The 17,474-nt window shown below is 32.7% G+C and overlaps 1 protein-coding gene and 1 long non-coding RNA gene across 3 annotated transcripts; both read left to right on the top strand.

Annotated features, from left to right (window-relative positions):
• The first annotated feature begins 519 nt into the window (after positions 1–519).
• On the top strand, positions 520–8,254 carry LOC116412749 (uncharacterized). Of its 2 annotated transcripts, none has more exons than XR_008252553.1 (4): positions 520–846; positions 3,035–3,202; positions 4,439–4,468; positions 4,831–8,254. It is a non-coding gene; the product is annotated as an uncharacterized LOC116412749 (long non-coding RNA). The 2 variants fall into 2 exon arrangements; XR_008252552.1 differs by having other exon boundaries at positions 3,035–3,408.
• Positions 8,255–8,284: 30 nt separating this feature from the next.
• Positions 8,285–16,896, top strand: LOC116412631 (uncharacterized). The gene is made up of 5 exons (XM_052892552.1): positions 8,285–12,082; positions 12,596–12,830; positions 13,110–13,116; positions 13,955–14,197; positions 15,280–16,896. Exons 1-5 carry the CDS (start codon positions 11,896–11,898, stop codon positions 15,403–15,405), a joined length of 798 nt encoding a protein of 265 aa, XP_052748512.1. The 5' UTR covers positions 8,285–11,895; the 3' UTR covers positions 15,406–16,896.
• The last annotated feature ends 578 nt before the right edge of the window (positions 16,897–17,474 follow it).

Here is a 17,474-nt window from a genome sequence, read left to right as displayed (position 1 = left end):
CTATTTAGTGACTATGGTTTTTAAACTTCTTTTAAAATTGATGTTTTAAAGAACTTAATGCATTTAAAGATAAGATTTTTTGCCTTTAACTACTATAATAACTTCTATTAATGATTTATGGTTTTTGAGACGGAATTAACGTAATCAATTAGTATATATGTGATCATGGCCGGTGTTACTCATTGTTAGCAATATATCCTATTTGTCTCTCCATATGGTTTCCCTGGAAATTTTTGTTTTATTCCTAATGAATTCGTCATGATAAGCCAGTAACCTACTTTCTCACTTTGGTATATTCATTTTATGATTTGGTTGATATATTATATTTTACATATACATTTCTAGTAAGTATTACATAATTTATTTTAAGGTAATGTGCGAGATTTGTCGGCGTTTACTGTTGTTTTAGTAAAAGTTCTTTAATAGTTCTCTTATTACGTTGTGTTTATGAAGTTAGTTATTATTATAATTAAAACTTTGTTCATTTTGACACTTTACAAAAACGGAACGCGCCATAAGTTTAGTTGTAAACACTTTGGTTATGTCAAATAAATTTGTTTACTATTTTCTTATTTTGTAATAATTTAGGTGGGTAACTTAATTAATATGGTAATGGTTAAAGTATATAATGGACATAAAAGTGCTTTACTTGGTAAAACTTAATAGATAACACCCATACAGCTTTGTTGTGACAACTCTATAACCTACAAATGTTGTGTGTAGTGTTCTTACTTGTTTACTAGTGGAATATGTGTTATTTTCTCAACAAATATGTTTAGTGTAGTGATTTTATCCTATAATGTGAGATAGTGAAGTGTAATTTGGGTTCCTGGTTGCAGATCACAGGTAAGTACATTGATGAACATACTGCAATTTTACTCAACATTTGTATTGTGTTTTGGATTTTTGTATACTTTATATTATATTCAAGTGCTTTAATATATGTAAATGATTATATGTTATGATTAAGATATATTTGTGTGTATATAGTTTTAAAACCATGCATTGAAAATTATGTTCAATATAAATGGTTTTTGTTGACATAACAATCTATTGACTTTAAAACTTTTATTTTATTATATTTTATATTAATTATATACTTTTTATAAATGTAATAAATGCAGTTATTATTTATTATCTATATATTTATTTAAGAATGTTGTTAATTAACTATTGAGGAAAACAAAAACAAAAATAATTTTTATAAGTATATCAGAAGTCGGATAACCTTTAAATAAAAAATTTTTTGTATTCCCCATAGTACACTAGTTTAATTTCCACTTATTTTCATATATATTTATTAAAAAACTATAATCTAAATAAAAGATTTGTACAAGGATCTATTGTTTTATTTTTTTTTTATGTTAGAATATATTTAAGATAACATAGTTGTAATAAAGTTATAAAATACTATTATAAGCTTGATATGTTATGTATGATAATAATTCTTACTAAAATAGTAAATATGAAAGTGAGTTTGTTTGTTATAGAGTTTAATGGCTTAACCAGTCATTATGAAATTTGGTATATACATATTACGCAGGATGGTAAAGGATATAAGCTATTTTTAATCTTAATCAGTAAACATATCCCGATCACAAATATGAAGTCACAGGTAAAAGCTAGTAGTTAAATATTATTAATAGACTTATGAACTCAATGTGACAGTAATATTAAATTTATCTGTTACATTTTAGCAATTTAATAGCTTGACTAATCATCCTGATATTAGGTGTCATATCATATTTAGTATGGAGAACTCATGGCAAATGGTGGTTTCTAAGAAATTTTTTCCTGCAAACACTCAGTCTGTAGACTAAGGTCCCTACCAAGGTTTTCCCTAGAGACTATAGTATGGGTTTTTTAAAAAGCGTATATTAAAGTTTCTTCAGGGTTGGCAAAATGCACACAGCACCTCTAGTGTTGCAGGTGTCCATAGGCTACAGTAACTGTTTACTATCAGACTGAATCGGGCTGAATACTTATTTGCCACTTTTTAGATATTAAAAGAAACATGTATGATTATATAGCGTGAATGCGAGGTGATGAACCAGGTAAGTGGCAAGCAAATCTATTGATGAAATCCTTATCGAATGCGACTCCATGGGTTAGAATGACATTGCTGAAATTAATTCGCTTGCCACTAGTCTAGAGGGTTTGTTCTCATTACCGCATTTACTATCATTTTAAGGTGATTGCCCTTCCTATTTTCATATTGTATGTATGTATGTGATTTTTTTATGATACTTATTATGTCAGTTAAGCTGATGACTTACCTGGCATGAAGTGGTAATAGCTGCCTATAGTCATGAATATAATCATGGACTATGCCTATTTGCCATTTATTTTGAATACCACGGCACTAGTTACAGGACTATCTAGTACCACAAAATCGGGAGGAAAGGGCTTATTAGTGATGAGATTTAATAGCCAGATTGCTAACAATACATCTTATCAGGTTGACCTTAATGCAGTTCTCCCTGGAAATCATAGTGGTTAATTTTTGTTCAATTGCTTACTATGGGCCAACTGACCTGTCTTCATCCTCACCTGTCCCTTCATTAGTACCCCGCCAGTGTATATCGATAGCACAGGCGGAGTTACCATTCTATTTTCACCCATTAAAAAAAAAGTACCACAAAATTTAATTCGATGTCTTTGATCACTGTGTTATATAGGATCGTTTTAGATCATAGTTTTTCAACATTATATTGTTCATCGCCCACTTTGCCTGAGTTACAGAAGTGAAATACCCACCACTCCCTGACTAAAACGAACCGTAAAACCTATAAACTTAGAGGAGATTCCTGTTCCTAATGCAATGTATCTATTAAAAAAGGGGTTGGGTATTCCCACCGGAACGGGAAATAACGGGATTCGCGTGAGTGAACGCGCAAAGATGTCTTTCTTCTACTTAATAAAATACTATAAATATATATAAAATAAATTCTGTATAATTTATTTCTCGTATGTTTTATTTTTAATGTAAAATCTTAAATATTAATTGTGAATCTTATATGATGCTTAATTTCAGGTCCCATACGTTATATACCATCTAGAAAAGGTTATTTATTGCTACTAAACGGATACACTTACTGGCAGGATGCAAGAAATAAAACTGCAATTTACTGGTATTGCTCAAAGAGACACCAGAAATGCAGGGCGTATATAAAAATGGATCACTTCAACAGTACAATATTGTGTGCGTTCACTAATCATAATCATGGCAAATCGAAATATGCCTACTGAATAATTATACCTATATATAATAAAAAAATAAGCTCATTTCCGTGTGTGATGACAGAGTAAAAAGAAAATGTGAAAGAAAAGGGAGACATTCCCTTTCGTCAGTGTTTTAAAAGGCGGCTAGTGGATAAAGCTCAAAAGACTAACCTTGTTAAACAAACGGTAATAGCTTTATCTGTATATACGTTTTCGCTACTGCGTACATGAGGCAAACTATAATAACCATGAGTGCTGTAATGAAAACGATTCTGCACACGCATTCTTTAATCATTTGTCCAAAGAAGGGTAACTTGAAATAAAGGTCTGATCAAATCATCTAGAAGTATGGTATCTTACTCATTATTGGCATATTTAAGAATATAAGGGGGGAGAAAGCTGGCTTTGAAAAAGCGCATATTCACCCTTACACGTGTCTTTGCCCATAACGGAAAGCTATGGAGCAGATCCCCCTCCTCTTAAATGCGCCTGTATTCGTATGGGATTCCCCATACCCGAATGTTAATGTTATGAAATAAAAATGCAACCTATTTGTTTGTTAAGTAGTATAAATATTATTTAAATCCTTATTCTCGTGTAAATAAAATTATATTGGTTGTCTATGTGTTATTTTGTATTTTTATGTTTGTATGTTTGATTTATAATAATTATCCCAATTTAAACGATTGTCTGTCTGTACGAAAGATATTAATGCTATAATTGCCGAATCCCGACAGATTTATTATTTTTGCTTTAAATGTTACGTACCATGTTTGTATTCAAGTCAATTTGTTTTATTGTTGACTTCCATCTAGGTTTTAAGACTTCCATTTAAGTCTAAAACCTACAGATATAATTATAATGTTGACGTAATCGCGGGCAGAGCTAATATAGTTACCTATATCAGCTCTGAATAGAATGAATAGTTTAGAATAGCAATTTCTATAGAGAAAGGGTTACACAAATGCCTATTGTTGTGAATAAATACTATAGCTAAGTATTAATACTGTACCTCTTTTAAATTACTTGTAAGAAAATAAAGTATTTATTTAATTTTTATGATAATATGTATAATCTGTCACAAGTTGATACACTGAATTTTATATTAAATATACTTTAGAAGTGCTTACAAATTATATTATGTAAACATACTGTAATGTAGTGAATATAATAGTGAAACTTTAGATTAAGATTAATAAATAAATTTTATTTTCAGAGCCTGTAGTGTACATTCCAGCTACTAAAGGTGTGTATTATGTAATTATTTTTTTATTTTTTGTGGTTTCAAATTTAAATGTTGAAACTACCGCTTTCTTGCGACTTCTAAATTTGAAACTTCCATAAGCATAAATATCCTATTTTTAATAATATTATAAACTAGTGATGTTATCACCTCTTCCATGGTTCTGCTCTCTTAGTACTTTATGAGAAATCGGCTGGTATCTAAAAATATATCGCCCTACCCCTTAAATCCTAATTTTATATAGATGATTTGTGTAGGAGGTTTATGTACTTATAGTATTTAAACGTCCTACACATCTTTTGCTCAACCAATTGTCTTTAAATTTGGCATAAACCACACATACTTAATAGAAACTATTTTTCCAGTGAAACCAACATTCGTTCACTACCGTAACGGACTGATTCTACTATACAACGGGTTTACGTACAGTAAATCAAATAGACTTAACTGGTATTGCTCAAGGAGGGTCACGTGCGGGTGCAAGGCGAAGGTTAAGTTGACCACTGACGAGAAATACATTGATAGGTTGGTGCACTACCATGTGCACGACCGCGAGAGATATGTGCTGTCAGCTGATGGGAGTCTGACTAAAGTGTAAATTTTAAATATTCTTTGTATATTGGATGATCTGCATTGATATAGTTTTAGGCTAGATACACACTGTAATTCTAGTCACAGTTCGTTCTAGGTCCAATCTCAATCGATTTGGTAAGTAGAAACATTTCGAGAGGCATCGTGCTGAGAACCGAATTGGACTGTATATATATTATGAACGCATTTTTGCTTCTTCTTTTCATTTAAGAGTTTCCTCTTGTCCGTGTAACTAATTCAAGGATTGGATTGAGATGGCGTGACAGCGTGATAGTGTGAATCTAACTTTAAGGAACTAAATATGCGGATTATGAAAAAAAATGTACATAAAATATTAAAACAGCGGTTAGTACTTACATTGCCATTGCATTATATTTAAGTGTTATATTTGTATATACTTCCTTCAAACCTTAAACTGAGTACAAGGACAATTTGTACGCAAACCTTGCCCACAACTCGTCGGAAATATTTTGCGTATGATTGGGAATCTAATGTATTGTACGTCAATGTAAATGTTCTAACTAAGATTTTTGATTTTTTTCACTGGAAAGATCTGTACATACATTAGCTATTTCTGTTTATGTGCAAAAATGTGACTTAAGGTGTCCCTTTCAAAATTTGTTTTGTCGATATTATAAAGATGAAAGATATGATTGTTTGTTAGTAATAATCGAACTTAAAAGCTACTCAACGGATGTTAAAAATTATAGAAAGAAAGCTATATAAAGCTCATAGAAAGCTATAATATCAGCCGGTAATACTGGTGGTACTTTTTGATAAATGCAGTAAATGGTTTGTTGCCTTCACGCATCATATTCACACTAATAATGATCAAACAAGCCCATTTTATTCCCATACATTATACAAGATCAAATTGATATGAAGTCATTTGCATGCTTTTAAGGGAATTCTCTATCAGTGAAACTAATAGTTATTCTCGAAAAGACGGACAGTTGCAAAAATTTCTGTTTCCCATACTCCTTTGACTCTCGTTGACTACTGTTCCTGTTTCGACTAGTTTCTTTGGAATTGATTTTTACTTTTTATTTACAAATACTCCCTAAAATAAATAACGTCAACGCCACCTGTACATTATTTTCAAATTTTTTAACATTGCCGGATTTCATGACGTTTGGGGTTTTAATAAAATTTTATGATGGGTGTTTATTTTGAGGGATGTTTCATAGATCGTATAAAGTATTTTAAAATTTGCCCGTTTCGATCTCATTGACACGAAAATTGTCGTGCCGTCGAGTGCCATCTTTGTTTACCTATTGCATAAAAATGCAGGTGTACAATTTTTAATGTGAATATTGTTATTTATTTATTTATATTTTTGATAACAATTATGTATTGTAAGTCTTTATGTTCCACGGCTATGTCGTGAGCAACAACAGCTGCTCGCGACACAGCCGTGGAATGCGCTCATGATTAAGAGCTCCTATTGAATTCGGATCAAGTCTGATCTCTGAATTTAAAACGTAAGTAAAGCCGACATAAACAATTACAATATAGTATAATTCACGTTTGTTAATGTAATAATCATAAAGCTGTTTCTATACGTTTCAAAAATATGTCTATAAATACAAATAAATGGATATTAATTTGATTTTTTTTTAATTCCTTACCCCTTTACTCTAAATCGTTTGAAGGAGGTGGGTCTCAATAAGGTACCCAATATTAAATTTTTGTATGATATCTAATGAATATAGGTATTTAATTAATGAACTTATCCGCTTACAATTAGGTAAACTGTGAATTTTATTGTCATCCTCGATGTGTTAAACAAATGAAATTCTTTTTTTTTTTTGCTTATAAGATATCCTGACTAAATTTCATATTTTTTCTTAAAAGCCTTAATTTTTGTTCACCTGTTCTCAAGCGATGCACTTACTAATTAACCGTTTTAATTTTTTATTACGTTTTATTAGCTATTAATTGTCCACTGCTGAATATAGGCCTCTCCCTATTGGGGGTTTTACCAGTAGTTTCCACGTTTGGCCGTCGGGTACGCAACTGCAGTTAGGCTTTAGGGACGCTGTTGCCCATACCTCACCCATTAAGACGGTTTTTTGTATATATGATTTAAAAAAAAAATAATAACGATACAATAAGCAGCAAAAATTAAAATAACTCTGTATTGCACCAATTACACATATTTAAATGTATAATAAACTGGGCATAAAATTACAAAACGTTTATTGTAAAACAATAACTTCCAAGCTTTTTTAAGGTAAGTGTTAGTCGTTATCAAAAGTACTATACATGAACGTTTACAGATTACCAAAACCCAGTAAACACCATTGCATACATTGGATGAATAATGTATGAGGTCAAAGATAGTTGAATATATTCGCCACGCAATGTTTATAGGATTTTGAAATTTTTTGTCTTCATTTTAATGCTATTTCACTCATGCAGAGTGTAAATTCATTCCAACCGTACAAAAAATGAACTTACTGATGTTAAATGGGTACACATAGTCGTAAATGGATTTTTTTTTGTGACACGGGGGCAAACGAGCATGCGGCTCACCTGATGGTAAGTGACTACCGCCGCCCATGGTCACTCACAACACCAACGGCATTGCAGGTGTGCTGCCGGCCTTTTATATATCAAACAAAAAAAAAGTAGTAACTGTTGGGTTCGTGTCAAGTTGAATGACAAGCATAGTATTATAAGCGCAAATGAAAGTCATATCCACCGTTGAATAATATACTGTTATCACGGGGACAGTGCTAGGAATATTATTAATTTGAAAATGAACTTAAACTTGACAATTTGTAGTGTCAATCAAGACACTCCACTTGGTGGAGAGTGAATATGGTCTCACTGTCCGTCAAGTGTTCGTGTCTCATGGACACCATAGAATATACAGTGTCGTTCAAGGTACCCTTAACGTGTTTATTGAGATATAAGTAAGTGTTATGCCTCCCTATTTAAATTTGATTATTGAAAAACAGGCGAAATATTTTAATTCCTGTTGGGTCAACGGATGAGGACCGTAGCAGGAAATACGATAATATTACGCCATGTCACCTATCGCGAGGACATGGTGTCTCTCTGTTGAAATCTTGTACATATAAATATAAACGATGATATTTTGTTTGTCTTTTTATGTTAATTCCAATAAGGAGCTTTCCGTTTCCCAGTTTTTTTTTGTTATTACGTAAGTGTAAATAAACCCGGTTATGTCGCTGATTCTAAACTGCTTTTGAGATTTTTTTTTGCAGTCGATACAGTTTTTCCTCAGCATCATTATCTAATTTGTCGTTTTCTGTAGTAGATGAAGAAAAAATAACTGCCAGTTATTTTTTCTTCAACATCAATAATTGAGGGAGTGCAGATATAATTTATCTATTACTAAAATCCTACAGGTAATATAATAAAATTAAAAAGGTTCATGAAAAGTCTGTAAAAAGGGGTTTTCCCTGAGAATTTGCAAGAGATTTAGATTTGATATTTGTATAATATATTTCTTGTTATAATTATCTTTCGTTTTATTTTAGTAACTCTATAACCTAAAATAGCGGTATATTTTAAAAGTATTAGTTTTAAAAGATATTTAGTATAGTTATATATTTTAGTTTTATTTTAACAGGATATTTCATTATAAAATTTTAATTTCAGCACCGGTGGGTTATCAATTCATTCCTAATCCAAAGGGACAGCCCTTGATAATGTTGAATGGGTATACCTACAGCAAACACAGCAAGAGTTTAAATTATTACTGCTCAAGGAAAAATATAGGATGCAAAGCTCGACTCAATCTAGCGTCAGATGGAAGGATAAAGAAGTGGTTCTGTTTCCACGTTCACGATCCTCCTAAGTTTGTGCTCACGTCGTCTGGACAATTTTTAAAAATATAATTTTTAGGTTTACGTGAAAAGTACAGATAGGGTTGCCAAAAAGTTAGATATTTGTTACCTCTTGCATCGAACAAACACATTGTCATTCTCATATTGTTATGTACCTAAAAATCAAATTGTTAGGAACTTAACATTCGTGGAATACTCTTTCTAATTACTACTTTATTTGTCATATAAGAGTAGATTTATTGTGTAGAGATTAATAAAATGTATGTAGACATAAGGATTTATCTCTGAGAAAGCAAGTCTAATCAACTACACGTTAAGTGCTTGGTGTAATCTACTTATTGGTAATTCCCATATGTGTGTTACATTGTGTGTTTGCTTTAACTAGAAGTTTTAAAAGTTAATCTCTTGGCGAATTGTGTGTACTCGCACTTTTAAGACAGATTTACGCTGTAATGCCGGTCAGTCTTCGATCTCGATCTAGTAAAATCTTACATAAGAAACTTTGTGAGCATTCATACTATTAGATAGTTCAGTTCCATTCCAGTTCAATTTCGATACTTACTCGAGATTGGACCGAGAACGAACCGTGATCGGCATTATAGTGTCATACTAGTCGTACAGTTTGGATACGATTGCACTTTGGGCTTAGCGGCAAGCATCATGATTATGATATCAATGAGCTCTCTCATCGGACATTGCTATCTCATTTTATCTATGTTTAGAGAGTCTATTTTTGAAGCGACTTCCAAAAGAGGTTCGTGTAAATTGTATGCGTCGCCAGTACCTTTTTTTAATTGGCTGTATACACTGCCGCTAGTCTAGATTTTATGTCTATGTTGCGCAAGTATGTCATTAATACTAAACTGATTTTCACAATTCTTTTTTTAAATCAATAAGGTTTACTCCCATGTTAGTCCCATGTTAATTTTGTAACGATTAAAGCTGTTTTTATTTGTGGGTAAAAGGTTTGTTTGTTGCGAAGTAAAATCTAATTGTGGACATGTAATTTGTTGTTCTAAATTCAAATTAACGAACGTGTCTACGACGGTACATCTCGTACTTCATTGGTGTCTGTATGTATTCAGGATTGAAGTCGCTTATTTGCGCCCCTTTTTTTTAATGGGCGAATACGGAATGGTATACCAAAGAGTGATGATAGGTGAGGACGAAATTAGCCCAGTTGGTTCATCGTGATGAATTTAACAAGAATTAAGAAATAACAAGTGGGAACCACGTGAAGGATGACATGATATGGTATATTGCTAGCAATGGCGTTTTGAGACCCCCATCACTAACAAATACTCTCTCCTTAACTCACGACGCCTTGGATACATAAATAAACGGTAGTAGGTACATTCCTTCCTGTAAATAGTATCTGGGGTTCGACTCTGAGTTAGACCAATTTATATTTCGGTCTTTGATATGGTCAGACGAAATGTGTAATTATGGGACATTTATCATTTTTTTCGCGCGTCTTGCCGCCAAGCTCTTGCTTATAGTAGCGTAGTAGTATCCAGGCTGTTAATTACCTGAATTTGTTTAAGATGTTCTTGTTCAAATATCATGTATTTACATTATAATATACAAATCGTCTTAGGTGCAGATGTAATACTGTCTGCCCATAGAGTAGATTTCCTATTATGAAAATCATAATGAAATTCATAAATGCTTGTGAAATAAAGTAAATTGCATGCTTGATTTTACTATGTGTTTTTTTTTTATATCGGTAATTATGGGTAAATGTTATATTGTCTGATATATTTCATATATATTTTACGTAACTCTAATATTCAAACAACCTGGTTGTATTTTATTTAAACAACTACCGGTTCAACTTACGTTTAGTTAGATCGAAAAAGCTAGACTAGTTTCGGAATCAAATCGTGATCCTTATTCATAAGTGACTGTGACGTGATTACGAGCCTATTTGCTTGCCTGCTCGTGCGTGCATCAATTTTGCGAATTCATTCCGAAATTAGTTGAGCTTTGTCGATCTAATTACACTTAAGTTAAACCGATAGTTATTAAAATTAAAATATAATGTGTGCTTACTAAACTTTTAACAATATAACCTGGTTGTATGTTTGTTTTATAACAAAAATCATATAAAAGTAAGTTAGGAACTTTACATCATCGCACCGATATAAATATAAATTAACTAAATTGCGTTACTGTAATGCTGCAAACTACTATAGCAGACAAAAACCTTCACATGGTCTTGTTTAATGTACAGACTCGTGTTGTGCCTGCATTAGTTAATACTAAAAAAATCATATCATTTAAAACGTATCCTCAAATGTCAATATGCAGCTGACACGCGAGAATTAAATATTAATGCTACAGCTCGCATTATCCATGATGACGCATTACATATGAATTTGGAAATTAGACAATTAGGTAATCCAGTATAGTCTTGTTGAATAATAACTGTCGTAAGTCAACTGTATTGTAATTATTTATATCAGCTTTACTCACGTGTTAAATTCGGGGTTGCCCGACTAGTTTCAAACTCAATAGGAGCCCTTATTTATGAGTGCAGTTCATGGATATGTCTCGAGCAGCATTGCGCGACCAGCGTGCTGTTTGCTGTTGCGGGTGATATGGATACCGATCCGATATCCATATATTGAGTTCCTCTGGAAAAAGGTTACCCATTTCGATATCGTCCATATCGGTCGCATATCTATTTTCGAATATGTTAAAAGTTTGGTATCCAATATTATTTTTTAGGTAACAGACTTTTAATATATTCGTTATTATACCAGTATATAGATATTGTAACTGAAATATATGGATATTGCTATATATTAACCATTCCTACCTGATACTATATACTTGTTTGGTGATGTAATATTGATTGTTTACAGCACGAATAGTTGTAGATATGAATAAGTTTTATTGTCTCGTTTGTATATATTAAAGTAACATCTAAGGTAGCAAAACTTAATGTTAGTTCAGTTCAGATGTATATTACGTTGAATTAATCCACGTTTATTCCATAGTGTAAATTTGATATTTCTTATGTATAATTTTTTTTCTCAATCAGAATGCCACTTCATACCAACTCGAAAGGGCAATCACCTAGTAATGTTTAACAAATTCACTTACTCCAAAGACAACAGAAGTCGCAGCAATTACTACTGTTCGAAGAGAAGTATTGGATGCAAGGCGCGGATCAAGTTGCTAGGAAATGGGAAAGTCATAGTTGGTAATAATAATCACGATCATGATCCACCGGAATATGTAGTGACCTCATCAGGAATATACGTAAAACTGAAGTGAAATTATGTTTTGATTTTGTTTGTATATGTACATGAGCACCTTGTCGAGATTTTCCCAAGAGAGAAGAATAAGGAAGAAGGGGGGGATGAAGAGATTTCTTCAAGGTCGGCAACGCGCGCGTAATACCCCTAGTATTGCAGGCGTGTATAGGCTACGGTAACCGCTTACCATCACGTGGGCCGTATGCTTGTTTGCCACCTCAGTGGTATAAAACAAAATGTATTTATTAAAGATTGTCTATCACATGGAGGTAGATAGTATATATTAATATGCTATGGATTCCTTTGTCTAATAATAAAATTTATTTTTCTTTTTATTTATTTGTTTTATTTTATTATACTTCGTTCAAAACATTAAAATCGTATTATTTATTCTTCTGTTTTTATTTTATAGTGTAAAACTGACATTTCTTTTTGACACATATTACTTCTTTTTTCAGATTTGCCATACGAATTCATACCAACTCCGAAGGGGAATCATCTCATAATGCTAAATAGTTACACTTACTCCAAAGATAACAAAAGTCGCAATTACTACTGTTCGAAGAAATCAATTGGTTGTAAGGCGCGGATCAAGTTGTTGGACAACGGAAAACTTATAGTTGGAGACAGTTACCACTGTCACGAGCCACCGAAATATGTAGTGACCTCTTCAGGAAAATATGTAAAAGTGAAGTAAAAATGCATATTTGTTATTTTGTAATCCCTTGTTTTTGGAAAATGTATTTTATTTTTCTGAAATAAAAAAGAAAATGTATCCATAAACGTTGCCACGTTCTAATAAAATGCTTTTTTATAAAGTTGTTTTTCATTTTAATGTTCTATGGTTTATCATTAAATATTAAATTAAACATTATATAGTAAAGTATAAATAACTCATTATATTTAATGAAATTATGTAATGAAGTGATGCCGTAAGAATACAATATGTGAAATATTGTCTTTAATCTCAAGGATGAAGGTGACTAAGGGGATACAGTGTAATCCACCAGTGGAAGAGAATGGAACTTATTAATCCGTTAGCATAAGTACAGTAAGCTAATATTATCCTCTTAGCTGTGGCCAGTAGTGGAACGCTTGTCTTTTAGTTTGTAATAAATAATACTTATGATTATATAAAAACTTTACCATTAAATTGAGAAAATCGAAGAATTCGGCTGTTCTTATTACGTTTTACCCAGATTCAACATCATTGTATGTATTTTATAATCATATAACTAACAAAAAAGAAACAACGTTACTATGTCAGCTAGTTTTCAATTTAATAGTAACTGCTACATTAGGTGCATCATTTAGATTTGTCATCAAGGGTAAAAATAATCAGTGTAATCATTACTATTTATTTTATACTTTTTATATTTTATATAGTAATCTATAGTTAACGTTGTTGGTGGTACAATTAATAATTTTATTATACAAATTAGAATGGCAAACAAGTTGACGTCCCACCTGATGTAAAATGGTAACCGTCGCCTATGAACATGAGCAGTACCATAGACATAACAGAGTATACTCTTTCACCCGTGATACCCCCATGCGTTGCCATTCCTGAGGACTCAATTCCTCTGTACTCTGTAAATTCACTGCGATGTCCCACCCTTCAAACCGAAATACAGTCGTGCAAACACAACTGCTTCACGGTAGAGCACGAATGGGACAGAGGTGCCTAACTAAACGACTTTCGTATAAAGTTTCCCTCTGGTTATATTTAGATGTAAAATTATTATCATGATATTACTGTTTGTTAACTTCAATAAAATAAAATATACTCTAAATTAAATGTAAATTAATAAATTTAGTTTTTTTTTTCAGTATTACCATATCACTTTATACCGACACTGAAAGGAAATAATCTCATAATGCTTAACAAATTTACTTACTCCAAAGACAGTAAGAGTCGGAACTATTATTGTTCGAAGAAGTTAATGGGATGCAGGGCACGAATCAAATTATTGGAAGACGGAAAAATCGTAGTGTATGACGATAAACATTCCCATGACCCGCCGAATTATGTAGTAACCTCTTCAGGAAAATATGTAAAAGTAAAGTAACTGGTTTGTAATGCTTCTTGATGTATAAATGTGATTTAAGTTATGATTAACATATGGCCAGTTGAATGAATGAATGAACAATATCTTTTCCGTTCTCTTCAAAGAATGTACGTCAGTTTAGTTTTTTAAGCGACTTTGAAACAAAGGAGATCCTCAATTCATCTGGTTGTTTTGTCTGCTTATTACATCGCCAAATCTGAACCATATTGAACAATTTTATTCGCAATCAATGGAGTCTACTCGCGTCTTAATCTCAAGTTAATGTTTTGTCCATTGAACCTGTTGTTTTTCTTCGCGGAACATTAAAATCGTTTGTTGCGATGCAAAATCTATTAGTAAACATATGATTCCTCATCTTAAACTTAAATATTTACAACATTTAAACATCTCGTCATTGGGGGGAAAAGGATTGTTAGTAATGCGGACTATAGGCACCCATTGCAAGCAATATATCCTAACAGGTCGACCTCCACGTGGTTCCCCCTGTGGAAACCATCGTGGTTAATTTTTGATAAATTCATCACGATGGGCAAATTGACCTGTTTCATCCTCACCTATCACCCCTTACTGGTGCCCCGCCAGTGTATACCGATAGCGCAGATGGGGTTACTATTCCATTATCATCCATAAAAAACGTTTCGTTATTTATTGGTGTGTGTTTTTGCGTGTGTGTATGTTGTGTGTTCACGATTAAAGTAACTTTTTTGCGTACTAACATACAGATACTTGTTTCATCACTTTTTGCTATCGGATGGTATGGAATGTTTGTAAAAAGTGAAGGAAGTGCTGATTAACATTGGATCAGTTCATTATTCTCGTTTCCAGAATTTCTATGACAATTTATCTAAACAGAGCCATCTATTGTTGTCTCTAATATATGATGAACGTATTAAAATAGTTTTGTCACTACGTGTTCGATATTTCATTTTGTAACCTTCTATATAGATTATTGTTAATACATTTGTTAAGAATGACCACGCATGATGGGTTACATCATCATCATTATCACTTTTGAAGTCTAACACGTATACAGATGTTTATATGATGTTGATTGATGGTTATTTTTCTTTCAGTTTATCAGTTTCTGCCGACTCGCAAAGGTCACCTGTTATTGTATATGGGTTATACATATTCAAAAGACAACAAAAGCTCAAATTATTACTGTTCCAAACGATGGCGTGGATGCAAGGCCTGCGTGAAGATCATTGAGGGTGTGATTGTAAAGGCATACTGTAATCACTGCCACGAGCCACCTCGTCGGTTTTTTAATTAGCTAAAGAATTTTACTGTATATGTCAGTGATCTTTAAAGTGTGCTTTGCTGGGCTCTGTAAGGTTTTTGCGAAGGATCTGCTGTAATGAGACCCAGAGAGCAAAGCATATCATATTTTGTCTGGTGGAAAAAAATTGTTAATAATGAGGTTTAATAGCCCCATTGCTAGTTATGTATTTTATTTTATTTTAATGAGTAATAATGGAATGGTAAACCCCACCTGCGATATCGGTAAACGCTGGCAGGTCACCAGTGAAAGATTATAAGTGACGATGAAAGCAAGTCAGTTAGCCCATCGTGACAAATTCCACTAGAATTAACTACGATAGTTTTCAGGGAGAACCGCGTGGAGGTCGACTTAATAGGGTATATTGCTAGCAATGGGTCAGTCATATCCCCTTACTAACAATCCCTTTCCTCACAATATTCTCTATTACGTCAACATCCACGCAGTTCCCTGTGAAAATCATCGTGGTCATTTCTTGTTGAATTCGTCTCGATGGGTCAACTGACCTGCTTTCATCCTCAATTGTCATCTCTCACGGGTGGGTCAGTACAATGTTGAGAAGTGGAAGCATATCTCACGGAATCGCGGAATATCCGCGTGAATCATAATATAAAATATGCTCTGTTTCAAATTAGGATATAAGCTATTCATGTACCAAATTTCATTTAAATCCGTCAAGTAGTTTTTGCGTGAAGAGTAGGAAAAATATCCAATCATTTATCTACACTTTTTCTGTAAAAATAGTAGTAGGTTTTTGATAAAGCTAGATTTTTCTTATTTTACATACATTCATACATACATATCTGTCACGCCTGTTTCCCATTAGGGTAGGCAGAAACAATGGAACGCCAAATGCTTCGATTCAAACAAACCTCTTTCGCTTCTTCCACATTCATCAATCTTTTCATACACGCTCGCCGGTTACGGGTACTTTTAATTTGGCCCTTCTTCAGTACGTCGCCTATTTGGTCAACATACGTCCGTCTAGGGCGGCCCCTACTGACATCTCCATTCATTGTTGCTCGATAAATCTCTTTCGTAATTCTTCTTTCATCCATCCTCTCCAAATAACCAAACCAACGCAACATTTCTTTTTCGATTTTTGTCACTACAACGTCTTTCAGTCCACACTTCTCTCTAATCACACTGTTTCTTACACTATCTTTTAATGTAATACCATACATACTTTTCAAAGCTCTCATCTCTATAGCATTTATCTTACTTTAATGCTTCTTCTGCCATACTCACGATTCGCTTCCATACATGAGTGTTGGTGTCAGTACTCCTTGAATTATGGCATGGCGAGCTTTATTTTAAAACTCTGTAAAAATGTTTTATTACAGATAAGAAAGTTTGAGAATCGCTGATTTCAATTTTAAATTTCTTTTATATTAAATGTTTTTATGTCAAATTCTCTGGTTTGTTTTCTGTTCTTGTCCCATGCTACGTAATTTTTGCAGTATTTTTTAATAAGTCTTGGCATAATAATGGTTTTAGTAATAAAAAAGCTATTTAGTTTTTTGTTGATCGCTGGTAATCAGGTAATTTTTCTTAATTTTTTTTTTTGTAATTTTAAATTACTGCAAGAACTTTATATTCTTGAATTAATAATTTCTTTAAAAGTAGCGCGCCTTTAAAAAAATATTAATGCAATTTTAATATTCTTCTAGATTATGCACAAAATTATTCTCTGATACAAACAACTAGAGGGAAAAAACATCTGCTTATGATAAATGGATACACGTATTCTCAAAAGAATCTGACGAATAATTATTACTGTTCAAAGAAGAACTCGGGATGCAAGGCTCGCGTCACATTGGGATGCGACGGGAAGATACTGCGAGCATGTTACGATCACCTACACCCTCCTCCGAAGTACATGACACTATCATCAGGACGCTATCTTAAATTATAATTGTTTTCAAATTTTAAATTAAATGATGTGTGAATTTAATTTTTAAAGACTTTTTACAACACAGGGGATAAACG

The sequence above is a fragment of the Galleria mellonella genome, unplaced genomic scaffold (assembly GCF_026898425.1).
Source record: "Galleria mellonella isolate WM207_F2 unplaced genomic scaffold, CSIRO_AGI_GalMel_v1 utg159, whole genome shotgun sequence".
Taxonomy (NCBI): domain Eukaryota; kingdom Metazoa; phylum Arthropoda; class Insecta; order Lepidoptera; family Pyralidae; genus Galleria; species Galleria mellonella.
This window is presented reverse-complemented; position numbering and strand designations above follow the sequence as displayed.